The sequence below is a fragment of the Camelina sativa genome, chromosome 19, assembly GCF_000633955.1.
Source record: "Camelina sativa cultivar DH55 chromosome 19, Cs, whole genome shotgun sequence".
Classification (NCBI taxonomy): domain Eukaryota; kingdom Viridiplantae; phylum Streptophyta; class Magnoliopsida; order Brassicales; family Brassicaceae; genus Camelina; species Camelina sativa.
In genome coordinates, this window is record NC_025703.1 from 5,385,151 (window position 1) to 5,398,805 (window position 13,655).

At 37.4% G+C, this 13,655-nt stretch overlaps 2 protein-coding genes across 3 annotated transcripts; one reads left to right on the plus strand and one right to left on the minus strand.

Moving 5' to 3' along the window:
• LOC104764945 (amino acid transporter ANT1) lies at positions 1,132-3,047 on the plus strand. The gene is made up of 3 exons (XM_010488555.2): positions 1,132-1,460; positions 1,548-2,201; positions 2,381-3,047. The coding sequence occupies exons 1-3, from the start codon at positions 1,227-1,229 to the stop codon at positions 2,786-2,788; spliced, it is 1,296 nt and encodes a 431-aa protein (XP_010486857.1). The 5' UTR covers positions 1,132-1,226; the 3' UTR covers positions 2,789-3,047.
• LOC104764947 (ubiquitin carboxyl-terminal hydrolase 13) lies at positions 3,382-12,111 on the minus strand. 2 transcript variants are annotated; one of them, XM_010488557.2, is made up of 32 exons: positions 11,938-12,111; positions 11,549-11,612; positions 11,224-11,374; positions 10,968-11,125; positions 10,443-10,708; positions 10,128-10,346; positions 9,946-10,054; positions 9,725-9,840; positions 9,341-9,439; positions 9,141-9,250; positions 8,785-8,859; positions 8,334-8,412; positions 8,103-8,249; positions 7,937-8,017; positions 7,706-7,825; positions 7,311-7,433; positions 7,080-7,157; positions 6,878-6,966; positions 6,577-6,685; positions 6,419-6,487; positions 6,227-6,334; positions 5,988-6,043; positions 5,740-5,917; positions 5,554-5,655; positions 5,399-5,470; positions 5,161-5,226; positions 4,940-5,005; positions 4,449-4,532; positions 4,228-4,344; positions 4,036-4,110; positions 3,867-3,953; positions 3,382-3,783 (listed from the first exon to the last, which is right to left on the minus strand). In XM_010488557.2, exons 1-32 carry the CDS (start codon positions 11,965-11,967, stop codon positions 3,742-3,744), a joined length of 3,345 nt encoding a protein of 1,114 aa, XP_010486859.1. In that variant the 5' UTR covers positions 11,968-12,111; the 3' UTR covers positions 3,382-3,741. The 2 variants fall into 2 exon arrangements, with proteins under 2 accessions (XP_010486859.1, XP_010486858.1); XM_010488556.2 differs by having other exon boundaries at positions 11,549-11,615.

Genomic DNA, 13,655 nt, shown 5'->3' on the forward strand with positions numbered 1-13,655 from the left:
CCGTTGTCCCACCAATCCTCCGCCATCGTTGTCCCACCATTGTGAAACCTTCGCCATCACCAAATCTTGAGAACCGAAGTGACAAACTCTAATAGGCTAGGTTACACCAATACAGTCTCCAATTACCCTCCGTATGACCAACAACCATCGAGATTTAGCCGGATAAATCAACGATTCGATGGTAATCGGTTGATTTTTCCGATGGAGAAGAATCGCCTGTTTATCTCCCACGAATGAAAGAGAAGAGAGAGAAGAAAAATGTCGAGAAAGAATGAAAAAAAATGAGGAAAAAAAAAATTACCTTTTATATTTATGAGTTCACCAATCACCAAATGCGACATCTCGTAGCTCAAGGAATTGCTCCAAAACCTTCTCACAGAACCGATACTCGGCGTATTGGACTCAAATATGGGTTTTTTAATATAATTTTGGGCCCAAAACAGAGAGTATGGGTTACTCGAGCAATGATGCTCTAAGACAACTGTATTTTCTTCGTAAAAGTAGAACACAAAACAGTCAAAACTTCATATGCGACTATCTCTACAAAATAGTTGATCACACTATGTTGTATAGTATTATGTCCCATTCATAACAACAGACTCTTATCAAATATTTAATAGTACGTGATTTATTATGTTCGTGTTATAATAGTTAAACTTTGATTCCCCAACTTGAGACCAATAAATTAATCTCGATTTCAATGTATTCAGAAGCTTATGTTTAAGTACACGACTAAAACATGTAATCTGGGTTTCGAGAGAGAATTATGATTTTAAGTCGTTGCAGACACGTCAAAACTTTGAATAAGTTTTTTCCCATCTATATGCATTATTTTTTTTTTGGATCTAACTACCAATTATTACGATGTCAGAAAACTGAATTTTATAAAAGAACAGACAAATGAATCTGTGGATATTTTTTTAAAAATTTCTCTCCATCTTCCTTTTACTTTTATTATCTATCACCTCTGGCTTCCAAATTGCACAGATCTATCTATCTATCTCATCGACGGAGCGCGTGGTACACACGTGCCAGATGTAAGGGATGCTGTGGTGCCACGTCAGATCGAGAAATCAATCTTTGGGCGGGTGCNGGGGGGGGGTTCAATGTCACCTATAAAAATGGCGGCGGCAATGTTTCTTACGTCTCCAATGTTATCGACAAAAAATCTTTCGCAACAAAACAAAAAAAAAATAAAATAAAATAAACGAGAGTGAATCTCGGCGATGGCGATCAAAGACCTGACGGCGGCGAACGGTGATCCATCTCTTCCTCTGATAAAATCTACAACCGGCGGCGACAGAACCTCTGCTCTTCAAACGCTCGGAAATATTATCGTCTCCATCGTCGGTACAGGTGTCCTTGGCCTCCCTTACGCATTTCGCATCGCCGGTTGGTTCGCCGGATCTATCGGCGTCACTATCGTCGGATTCGCCACCTATTACTGCATGCTCCTCCTCGTTAGCTCCCTTTCTTTTTTTTTTTTCCTCCCCCAAAATCCTTAAATCTCAACAACCGAATCTAATTTGGATTGTTTTCGATTGCAGATTCAGTGCAGAGACAAGCTAGAATCGGAAGAAGGAGGAGAAGAAGAAGAATCGAAAACATATGGTGATTTAGGTTTCAAATGTATGGGAACAAAAGGTCGATACTTAACCGAGTTCCTCATTTTCACCGCTCAATGTGGTGGATCAGTAGCGTATCTAGTCTTCATAGGTCGAAACTTGTCTTCTATATTCACTTCGTATGGGTTAAGTATGGTTTCTTTCATCTTGATCCTGGTTCCAGTCGAAGTTGGATTGTCCTGGATCACTTCTTTATCGGCTCTCTCTCCTTTCAGTATATTTGCTGATATATGCAACATCATAGCGATGTGTTTCGTTGTGAAGGAGAACGTGGAGATGGTGGTTGAAGGAGACTTCTCGTTTAGTGACAGAACCGCTATTTCGTCTACCATTGGTGGTTTACCTTTTGCTGGAGGAGTTGCCGTGTTCTGTTTTGAAGGTTTTGCAATGACTTTGGCTTTAGAAAGTTCTATGAAGGACAGAGAAGCTTTTCCTAAGTTGTTAGCTAAAGTGCTTGCTGGGATTACGTTTGTCTATGTGTTGTTCGGTTTTTGTGGTTATATGGCTTATGGTGATCAAACAAAGGATATCATCACACTTAACCTCCCTAATAATTGGTCTGCCATTGCTGTCCAGGTATAAAATTATGCCACTAACAATGTTTTACTGCTCTGTTCTTCCTTATGATTTGCCTTTTGAATAGTTTCGTGTGGGAGCTTGTATATCATTTGAAACATTTGTTTTGGCATCTTGGTGTTTGTGTTCATCATGTAAGCTGATAAAATACTTTTCTGTTTTTTCTTTGGTTTAACCAGATTGGGTTATGTGTGGGATTGACGTTTACATTTCCGATCATGGTACATCCGCTTAACGAGATCATAGAGCAGAAACTGAAGAGGATAGATTGCCTTCAACGGAAGCATCATCATGGTTACAGCAACGAAACAGGTTCAGTCTCAAAATATGCAATTTTTATGACGAGGACACTTTTGGTGGTAGGACTTGCAGCAATCGCGAGTTTAGTCCCAGGATTTGGTACATTTGCATCTCTTGTTGGAAGTACTTTGTGTGCACTCATATCGTTTGTGTTGCCGGCTTCTTATCACCTCACGCTGCTCGGTCCTTCACTAAATGTATGGGACAAATCCGTCGATGTATTCATCGTGATTTGCGGATTGCTCTTTGCTGTTTATGGTACGTACAACACAGTCGTCGGAGTGTGAAAAAGGTAAAGCAAGCGATCTTTTATAAAGCTACGAATGCAAGTACGTACAAGAAGTTTGGTAAAACAAACAAGAAAATGCATAGATCTTTTCCATGAATCTGAAATAGAAATATATGGTGAGAAAAGTGAGATTGTTGTATGATCATTTAATGGTGTCAGGAAAAGTCGTGACCACTTGTTTAATTTGACAAGCTTCGTTTGTTCTATTTAAATACTACTACAACGTGGCTAGGTTATATAGATCCATTTTCTGGGGATATGTGTCTTAACAAAATAGTCGGAACCATGCTCTTATCAAAAAATACATTAAACAGTAGGAATTCGAATATTATTTATATAATAAATCATTAATGCTATAAAATAATTGGAATATTGTTTTGATTGAATTGTGTTTCATCTCGGGAGGGTTTGAGTTGTACACGTTTGTGAATAACTCATTTGTAAAGACTGTAGTGTAAAGTGTAAGCTTGAAACAACAATTTAGTATTCTTGTGCAAGAGGCCACAGGTTAGATTTGTCACGTACAAGGACATGAATCTGAAACCTATCCCAAGATTTCGTTAAGGTTGGAAGGAGGAAATCAGAGAGAAATAAACAGCGGAAAGAGTAGAAATATTAAAAACTATACCTCGAAATACAATATCCTAATTGAGAACCAAAAAAAGCCAACGCCCTCTCAAATCCAAGAACGGGGCCTTTGTCTTCAAAATGGGAATTTTGCAGAGAGAAAAGGGGGGGAGAGAGAGAGAGAGAGTCTCAGACAATACCATATTAACACCAACTGAGTAGTTTTGGAAGCAAAATAGATCACACTTACTTATGTCAGAGCCAAAATCAAAACCCTTTCCTGAAAGATATATATTCATTTTAGTTATCAAATCTAAATTGAGACTCTACACATCCTATCCTCGCACCAAAACCACCCTTGAGATTCCTCGCCATGTCTCTCCCCTAATTGTATATTTTCACCGGCTTCTCATATGCGTGTCGGTTCTACAACAATACAACAAGAGCATTCAAACAGATGGTAGACTTAAGGGAGATGGATACTTAGAAAACGAGCGAGAGCTTCTTACCTGATTTGCAGCATAAGCCCTTTTAGGAGCATTATCAATGTGCTCCAACCCAAGATACTGCTCCCACGCACCGTACACATCTCTTCTCTGTTAGTCATTTTTAGTTTCCGAGAATGAAAGAGTTAAATACCGAATTTCTTTTTGAACAGAACTAAAAAAAAAGTCTTACCTGAAAGCGATTATAAACGACATCTGTGTCCTGCAAGTAATCGGGTCGTCCCATCGAAAAAGATGCAAACTTCCACTGAATAACACAAGACAAAAAACACATTAACAATGATCTTACTCCGCCACCAATAATAACAATTAATAAATTTATTGACATTTTTTAGCTGTTACCAAATACAAAAGTCATGCATACCTTGGCAAAGTCCTCATCAGGGACATGAAGTTTCTTTTGGATACGGGTCTTCACTTCTTCTAAAGTTTCACCTTCATGGATTACCAAAAAGAAGGGCTCGCCGAAATTTTGTACTTGCTGCAAAAGAAAGAATGGTTAACAAAGTTTTCAAAACCTCCGATCCAAAACACTGGACCCCTCATATAGCTTTTCAAGTACTTAAGAGTGATATGGACTACCACCTGATTTTGTCCGGGCTCTTTAGAAAAATGATATACATGGATTAACCGATCATTGGGACCAATATTCTTCTCTTCGTCAGGTATCTGAGATTTCACACGATAGCAAAAGAAGAAACTCAGCATCTTTTGAGTCATTAACCAGCAAAAACTTGCATTTACATTTTACTAATGTAGCTCAAATGCAACTATTCATCTCAAGCATTCAAATAACCTGCACAAACTAGTTACAATGCAGATGACGTTCCTCTCAAGCAATTATAGCAATTATCAATCCAAACAACCTATGCCTCCAAAACAGCGAATGCAGTAAAATGTACCACATCATTTTAATTTTGCAAGTTTGAAACTAAAAAAGAGACGGGCAAAAAGTTCCAAGAAACTAAAATCTACTTCCATCGGAGAAACAAGAGATAAGTCAGTTAACAAAATACAATAAAAAGCTTGGACGATTACAGAACTAAAGCGAAAGAAGGTGAGGAAGAGAGATATACCTCCTCTGCCCGTAGAGTCCAGTACTGGTCATTGATGTTCTCAATTCTTTCAGTAGATGGAAAGATCTGCAACGCGCACCCGAACAAATTGAATCAAAATTTGCTAAGTTCGAGAAGATTGCAAAGTACATCACACGAAATGTGGTACAGTCTACAAGCCATAATCTTAAAATAGTTAAAAAGTTAAATACAATGTAAAAGACAAGAAGTTAGCCTGTTACCTTGTAGATCTTGTGGAAAAAGACCTCAAGTAACCTCAGTTCTGCATCTTGATGCGAAAGTTCCACCTGATGCACAAGTGTAGATTATATTTAAACTATGAAATAGATTAAACCACAAAGTATAGAGCAGAATCCATTAAAAGACAAGTACTTTATAAGGAGAAAACACAGCTCAATATGTGGCCAATTAGCAGAGATGCATGCAATGATCTAATAAAAAAATTGTAACTATACTGACCTTTGTTTTAAGTTCATTAATAACATCTCCAACAGTACTCTGCTTAGGTAGTCTGATATTGTGAATTACCACCTGCAATTTTAAGAGTTTTAAGGACTGAAATACAATAGCATGTGTAGAGAGCTACAAATCACAAATAAAAGTTCAACCCATACTTCATCCTTTGTGGCGCTATGGAAAGCAACTTTTAAAGTCTTAAGACCTTGCAATTCTGGAAGAGGAATGTCCAGAACTTCATAATACAAAATGTCAGACGTCTGAAAAAGAAGAAGAGTCATAAGCAATTCAGCATTGGAATCGAAAAAAACATATGTAAGTTCACTCAAACCAACGTCAATCACCTGATTATAGTGAACTAACATATCTGAAAGATGATCTACTCCACGGTATTTGATTGGCTGAGGCTTGGGTTGCTGGGAGTAGCAATTGTGAGATGTAAGCCTAAGTTTCGATGCATCATCAAGGCCAAGCTTCTCAGCCACTCTTTCGACAACATCATCATAAGTGTGCAGCTTTGACCTGAAAGTAGAAGCATTACGAATTCCAATACTGGAATAAATGACACAAAGTTGTCCATAGAGGTACTTACAACTCCAGAATAAACTCGTCTTCTTTCGGTTTTTCCAGTGTACGAAAACGCACCAGCTACGAAATAACAAACCACATAAGTTAGTTACCACCAAAACTTGCCAACAACTATTAGTAGTTTCCAAGGAATTGATAAAAAGACGCTAATCATCACAGTTTGATAAAAAGAAGCTATAACAGTTGAAGCTCTACTGTTAGAGCCCATTTCAAGATTGACATCAGTGCCCAGGTTAATTATACCTCTCGATTCTGTACATACTCCAAAAATGATGGCACATCTGGGTATAGACATTCACTCTCCTGGATACGAAGAGGTTTCTGATAGCAAATGATATCTCCATCTTCAATCTATACGCCAGAAACCCATTTCAATGAATAGGACAAACTATGAAACATCACTTGACACATTTGATACAATGAGATTAACATTACTTGGCACAGTCTGAAAGAAGTCTTCTTATCTAGATGTTCGCACATTACACAAGGTTCAAACTTTATTTCCTGAAAATGGGCACAAAACCAAATAAAATGAAATGTTTCATGGCCATAAGTATGATGAAAAGGTAGAACTAAAAGGCACCAGCCTCAACCTCAAAAAGTTCTATTTCCTCATCAGGGGCAAAGCCAGCCATTTTATTCAGTTGCCCTACTATATCCATGGGCTTACTGGAACTTTTCACCATGAGCCTGCCAACATATCTACAACATATGGACAAAGTGATGTAAGAATGATGAAAGTTGCAAACAAGAAACAGGGAAAAAGTGACAAATTCTCCATTAAAAAGAAAATGGAAGAAAGAAATAGTGCGTTTAGGATGAGAATATACAGGAGTATACAACCTTTTGTTTGAACAGACGTCAAAGTGAAAAAGTGGTGGGTACTAGAATTACCTTAGTACTGCGTTCACAGGGTCATAGAGCTTAAAGAAAAGAAGAATATCTTCAGATGATTTTTCTGGGGGAGAAATAGGACGGTCATCCTGGATAATTTTAATTTAAGAATTAGTACGACTATTTATTTGACCAATTGGTTTCAGATTTTCATTCAATGAATAGGCCTCAACAATTAAACTTTGCAGCAGTGTAGTATTACCGGTCCGCGCTCTATTTCCAAAAACAGCTTCAGTTCAGCATTGTTTGCCTTGTTAGATGCCTCTCTTATTTGTCCAACCTACAATAACATCTTAAAAATTAATTACTCCTAAAAAACATGTGTGTTGTACATAGGCATGAATAGGAATAATACCAAATGAAAGACGCAAACCATAGGCATGGAAGCAATTATAAAAAACAAAATAGCTTATAAAAAACAAAGTATAGCTACCGTCTGTAATTCTTCATTAGGTAACAGGGGACGATTGGGACGATAAGTATGGTTTTGACGCTTTGCCCAGATCCAGAACCGCTGTTGTTGAACCGGGACACCAAACTCTTTGGCTACCTCTTCCTACAAGAGGACAAATTTTAAACAATGTTAAGTACACAAGACACTAAGAAACTTGCAACCAATGAATAATCGAAGACAGCATCTTATAAAAACCCTTAAACAAACTAGATTCCAAACGAAAGCAGATATTCTTCTCATCAGAATCCTGATCACTATTCTTCTCCTTCAAGATAGATTCAGGTTACCAAGAAAGAAGCTTCTTCACAAACCCCATCTCTTGCTGCAATAAATTGCATTTGTCTGGAAACAAATAGGAATATACAGGCATGTACCTTAAACTGTTGAAAGGGGGTTTGTTTCTGGATTCTAAAACTCCGAACTTTTTCATGATCAACAAGATCAAAATAAATATTCTTTCCAATTTGCTCAGCAATGTCATCATCTCTTGCGACCTTTATAATAGTTAAAATGCATTAGTAAGATCAAAAATTCAAACCTATACCAGCAATAGGTAATTACGTCTGTGTTCACTTTCAGACCCAGATATAATAGAAGTAGAAAACCTTGATTGTCGTGAAAAGGTGAGCTTGAGCCTTGTATTTTCTTTTATCTTCCTTTTCTTCTTGTTCTTTTTTCAGCCTCACCTGTCAGAAAATAAAGAACTGATTCAGGCAAAACAAAGATAGGTAAACAGGTAAACAGGAAAAAGCGTGTAAATGAATTTCTTACCCGCAAATGTTCCGCAATGTCTTTTTCATCAACGTTGCAGATTATTTTATCCTTGTCACTTTCCCGAATATAAACAAGCATGTACGCATTCGAGTATTTTGTGAATTTGAAAGGTGGATTATTGAAACCAGGATTATTCTGCGGTAACTGAAGCGACACAAAATTTGAAAGTACATAAAATGAGAAAAATAAGAACAAAGCAAAAAGAGAAACCTAGGAAGAGAGTGTTACCTCTTCTTCACCACCATATTGCTCTTCCAGTGCCCTTTTCACATCTTCCTTCGTTACCCGTTCATCATCAAATTTATACCTGGGAGAATTAAGTTTAGATAGTCTAAAAGTAAAGCAATGAAAAAATTTGTTCATTATTGTCACCTAAACAGACACCAGAAGCCACAGAAAGACTTATTTCAGTGGAGAATTTGGGAGAAAAGGGAAGCAAAAAGGAAACTACAAAGATCACTTATACAGTGAATCTTAATTGTGAAACTAATAACAGCAAATCCACGTTTGGATATGTGGATAGAAGAGCCATTAGAAATACGGTAACATTTTTCAGTATCATAAGAAATGACTCGGGCCTTGCTAGCCTAGATGATGAAGAAACTAGTTTTCAATTAAAATAACTTAAATTAAAAAATACAGAAGTTGTTTTAGCATGACAGAGTTGAAGGATGTGTACCACTGATCAGAAAGTGTTGGCCTAATAAAAGCATAATAATGCCCTCCATGCACTCCTCCACTATGAACCAAGACACTGCATAGAAAATGAGCAGCAAACTGTTCAAGCAAGCCCACAAGGAACAACAAGATCTTACTACAACATAATTCAACTTGTATTTCACTATCACAGAAGGAAGATGAACTGTCCATCTTTCAAGGAAAACCTAAGCTACGGCAACAGATTCCTGAGAAGAGGAACCTAGCCTTATAATCAATAGAACTATATACTTCAGGAAAAATCCCACCACTATATAGCCCTGCTTGAATCTACTGTATCTCAAATTACAAAAGTAGAGATACAATAACAATATATACCTGTGGAGGGTGTAGAGATTGCGGACACTCTTGTCTGCATCAGGGGATAAATATTTTCCATTCTCTCTATCGAGATCCAGTTGAAGAGGAAACTCATACCGATCATTGATCTGTAAATAAAGACGTCAGCCTCAAAGCAAGTCTAAACACAGTCGGCACTACATGCTGTCTTTTGGGTAAGTGGAATTTCAGACACTAACCTTCACCATTGTGTCCCGCATAAAATCGTATTCAAACCTCTTGAGCTGAAGTTGAAGAACTGGTGGAAAGTCTATGAATAGAACACCTTTTTCTGCATCCTGAAAATAAATAAAAAATCATTCCAATATAAGATAAGTTCACAGTAACAATGACAGTTAGTCAAATACAACTTTATCAGCTGCTTTAAACAATACTAAGTAAAAAAGCTTTTCTAATTTCCTAATTTATCTTGCTTGGTAGCATTCACACACATTATGAACCCCTACACCAAATAATATGCAGATAATGATAGACTAGATTGACTTGCATAGGACCAACATAGGGACATTGACACTTATCAACATCCACAAGAACCAATTAAAGAAAGATAGACGACAGCCTACCTGCAAATCATGTCCTTCTGCATGGTATTTGTTGTCTCCTTCAAGGCGTTCAACTTCAACATACTTGTCAAAAGAAGCATATACATCTTTGCAGCCCTTAACATCAAGCTGGAGGTCTGTCACAAGTCAAAGTACACAGCTGTACAGTTAGTTTGATATAAATATATCAGCTTCAATAATATAAGACAACTGAAGATACGTTACTGTTTAAAAGTACATACCATAGAATGATTCTTTTCGAGTAGATTTGTAATCTACATTAATGCACTCAATGTAATTCATGTGGTGACCCTCAAATAGCTTTTGTATTGTTCCCTCCACAACAGTTCCCTTGAAAAAGTAAGTAAAACATAAAATACCAACTAGGAATGGAAGAAAGGTTGGACTGAAGAAGAAATTTTACCTTCATCTTGTCCTCGAGCTTTTCACATAGAACTCGGTTGAGTTCCTGAACATCATGCTGCATGAAAGAATCATATGTATCCCAACCAAACGACTTTGTCAGCTCCTTTGTCGCTACACTGGTGTCATTATACTGAAGCTTGTAAAACAAACTTTGGAGCGCCAATGGGATACTAGCGGTCGGTGCATCATTTTCAGTCGTTGGCATGTGATACACAGCCTACAAGCATGGGTGCATTATTCAGATGTCTTTATATAGAATTAAGCGAACTCATGATTAAGCAAATTGAAAAAAAAAACAAGACGTGCATCCAACCTTTCTGAAGTAAGGTATGTGGTATAACGTCTGCAGGAGAGAATTCATGTAACAGGTAGCACCTTGGTTTTTAAGTCCAACAAAACCAGTCTCTTTTTTTGAGTCATATGACCAGTAATCAAGAACTTTACGCACAGCAACTTCAGCTTCAATCAGAACAGTGTCATTCACTAAATATCCTCGAGTGGGATCATAGAGCTCGCTGAGAGGCATGAATGATGTAAACCCCCAATCGCTTTCTCTTGCGTTGAATTGATGTTGCGTCTCTGCAACATGCAAAAGAAAGTAGTCAGAACAGCAGGTTGACCAGAAAACAAGTAAAAAAGTCACTGGCTCTTAAGAAATTCAAAAAATTGCATGAAAATCATCATGTTCAATTCAGTTTTCAGGTAGCTTGACTGCATTCCAAGGTCGACCATGTACTCCTCTTATAAATCCAAATTATCACTCCAAGAAATAAACATCTGCCAGGATATTCACATTTTATGCATGCATTCAGATAACGAAATTAATAAACTAAGATACCTTTTCTGATGGAATATCTGCTGTGAACTTGATTCACTACAGCCAGACTGAACTGTGAATATCTGCTCCACCCGTACGGCAAATTAGGCGCGTCAGCAACATCCAAGTACATGGACAAATGGTCGACATTGTTTCCTTTGGGAAAAATCAATATACGCCTGCAAGAAAAACGAAAAACAGCGCAAATGAACCAATGAAATGAACACCAGGAAATCAATTGCAAAAAAAAAAAGCATCAAAAAGTCTATGTCATTACCATTTATAACCTCCAACAACAAATACTTCAGAGTACTGCTTCCTGGTATTGAGCCTAGTGAACATAGGGACGGTCCACGTGAATTTCAGACTTGGAGGATCCTCGGCTGGCGGATTCTCCACAGTGGTAGCAGCAGTCTCAGTTTGGGCAACTACAAATGCATCAACAACTATTAAGAAATCCAAAAACCAAAAATAGACAAAACCCTAGCGCACAGTGAAAACATCAATTCTACACTCCAGCACTATCCACTAGTAATACAGCATCTACACCAAAACAATCAGGGTATAACACAGACGAAAGTAGCAGAAGCAGAAAATTTTACCTTCCATAGGCTGAGGTCCCTCGACCAAATCCGGATTCGGTACAAGCATTTCCTCGTCTTCCTGCTGCTGTCAAAATCGTAAGACGACAAATCAGACTTCCGACTAATAGAAACCCTAATTTCCCAACCCCGTGATCAGAACGTCAAACAGACACCGCAATCACCCAAAAAAAAACACGGTAATCTCCCGATGATTCTACCGCTTTCGAAATACAGAGAAACAAAAAAAAATCTAAGAAAACAAAACCCTAACGGATCAGTCAAACGAAGAGAGTAAAAAATCCGAAGCAGAAGAAGGTAGAAAACGCGTAAAAAAAACCCCCCCACGAACACGACATCAAATTGACACAAAACACACACAAAAAAAAACAAGGCTAATCGGAGATTACATCAAGCGGCGGCGGAGTCATCATAGTCATTGCTCCAAGAGCGATTCACGGATGGATCGAGAAGTAGAGAAGAGAGCGTCGAGCAGAGAGATGGGACAAGACGAAGGAGTGAGGGAAGAAATAGAGAGAACTTGCAGAAGGACGGGGAGAGAGAGAGATCAATCGCTCTCAATTTCTTCTTACTCTTTCTCGCTTTTCGATAGGGATAATTACGATATTTTTACTAAACTTAAGGGTCTGTATTGTAATTCCAAATACTATTGGGATTCAGATTTATATGTTCCCCTGAGGGATCGTCTGAGAAGCGTGACAGGCTAATGAGAATGCGACAGGTACACATTAAACCAATTAAACCTCTCCACGTGGCTTAAACGTGACTGTGACCGTGACGGTGTTTGGAGATCTTCGGTGAACTTTTGGGCTTTTGGACGGGCTTCAAGTTTGTTTTGAATTTTCTTCTCTATTATTATTATTATTATTATTCTAAAGGGTTTATATTGTATATAGGGTAAATGGAAATGCAAAGTTTCATAAGTATATTTTAGGAAATATCATACGGAAATTAATGCTTAGATTTTGTTATATACTATTTCCTGTCACACTACTTTAAATGTGAATGATGTACTATATAAATAATATAACAATACTTATCCACCTTCATTTATAAGTTTTTGCACTTTTTGACATATCATATTTAACATTAATTTGTTACAATATTATTTATTACCAAAAAAAAAAGTTGCATATGTACATTATTTGAGGTTTGAGGTATCCACTAAAATGAAATGTATAAAGGTTAAATTTCCTCTATTGCAATAAAATGTAATCCAAACGAATTAAAAATGAAAATGATCAAAAAAATTCACTTTTAAAAACATTTGAAATCTACACATATTTTGCTAAAAATGTGAATTGAACAAGAGCCAAAAAAAGGCAATTAAATTTTCATTTGGTATCTATTTGATTAAAAATCCAACAAGCCAAACCAACACCTAGATTAACAAAATCACATTGTGGAACTGAATTATAATAGGATCAAATGCTTTTTCTGTTTCATAATATATTATCTTTTAGCTTTTTACAACCAGATATAACATTATATGATAATTTATATCAGATAAAATGGGGTTATCTCACAAAGCAAAGATAACTTGGGAGGGTGTTTGTAAGCCTAAAAGGGAAGGTGGGTTGGGGTTAAGGTCTTTAAAAGACATGAATGATGTAAGCTGTTTAAAATTGATCTGGCGAATTGTATCTTCATGTGAGTCTCTGTGGGTTCAATGGTAGGCAACACCTTAATGAAGAGGGGGAATTTCTGGTCTATTAAACCGACTGCTCTTGGTTCATGGATGTGGAGGAAACTTCTCAAATTTCGAGACCTTGCAAAGCAGTTTTGCAAAATCGAAGTGCACAATGGTCTACGCACCTCCTTCTGGTTTGATGACTGGTCCAACATGGGCAGGCTGGTGGATGTGGCGGGTGATCAAGGCTTTATTTCTATGGGGATTAGTAAGCATATGACTGTTGCAGAGGCGTGGGGAAGACGTCACCACCGGCAGCACCAACATGTTAACTTTAACTCAATGGAAGCATAACTACAGTTGAAATGGGATATGAGCACTTATAGAGCAGATGTAATGCTTTGGAAATGTGCCAATGGTAAGTCTAAAACCCAATTTTCCACTAAAGATATGTGGAATCAGATACGCTCATCGGTT

What these genes read in the sequence shown, in the direction of transcription:
- LOC104764947 (XM_010488556.2), bottom strand. Translation starts at nt 11,967, where the DNA reads ATGACTATGATGACTCCGCCGCCGCTTGAT. An exon ending in CCCCCTTTCAACAGTTTAAG is followed by an intron (nt 7,434 to 7,705) that starts GTACATGCCTGT and finishes GTCCTCTTGTAG; the next exon opens with GAAGAGGTAGCCAAAGAGTT. An exon ending in TGTTAGTTCACTATAATCAG is followed by an intron (nt 5,656 to 5,739) that starts GTGATTGACGTT and finishes CTTCTTTTTCAG; the next exon opens with ACGTCTGACATTTTGTATTA.
- LOC104764945 (XM_010488555.2), top strand. Translation starts at nt 1,227, where the DNA reads ATGGCGATCAAAGACCTGACGGCGGCGAACGGTGATCCATCTCTTCCT. An exon ending in ATTACTGCATGCTCCTCCTC is followed by an intron (nt 1,461 to 1,547) that starts GTTAGCTCCCTT and finishes TTTCGATTGCAG; the next exon opens with ATTCAGTGCAGAGACAAGCT. An exon ending in GGTCTGCCATTGCTGTCCAG is followed by an intron (nt 2,202 to 2,380) that starts GTATAAAATTAT and finishes TGGTTTAACCAG; the next exon opens with ATTGGGTTATGTGTGGGATT.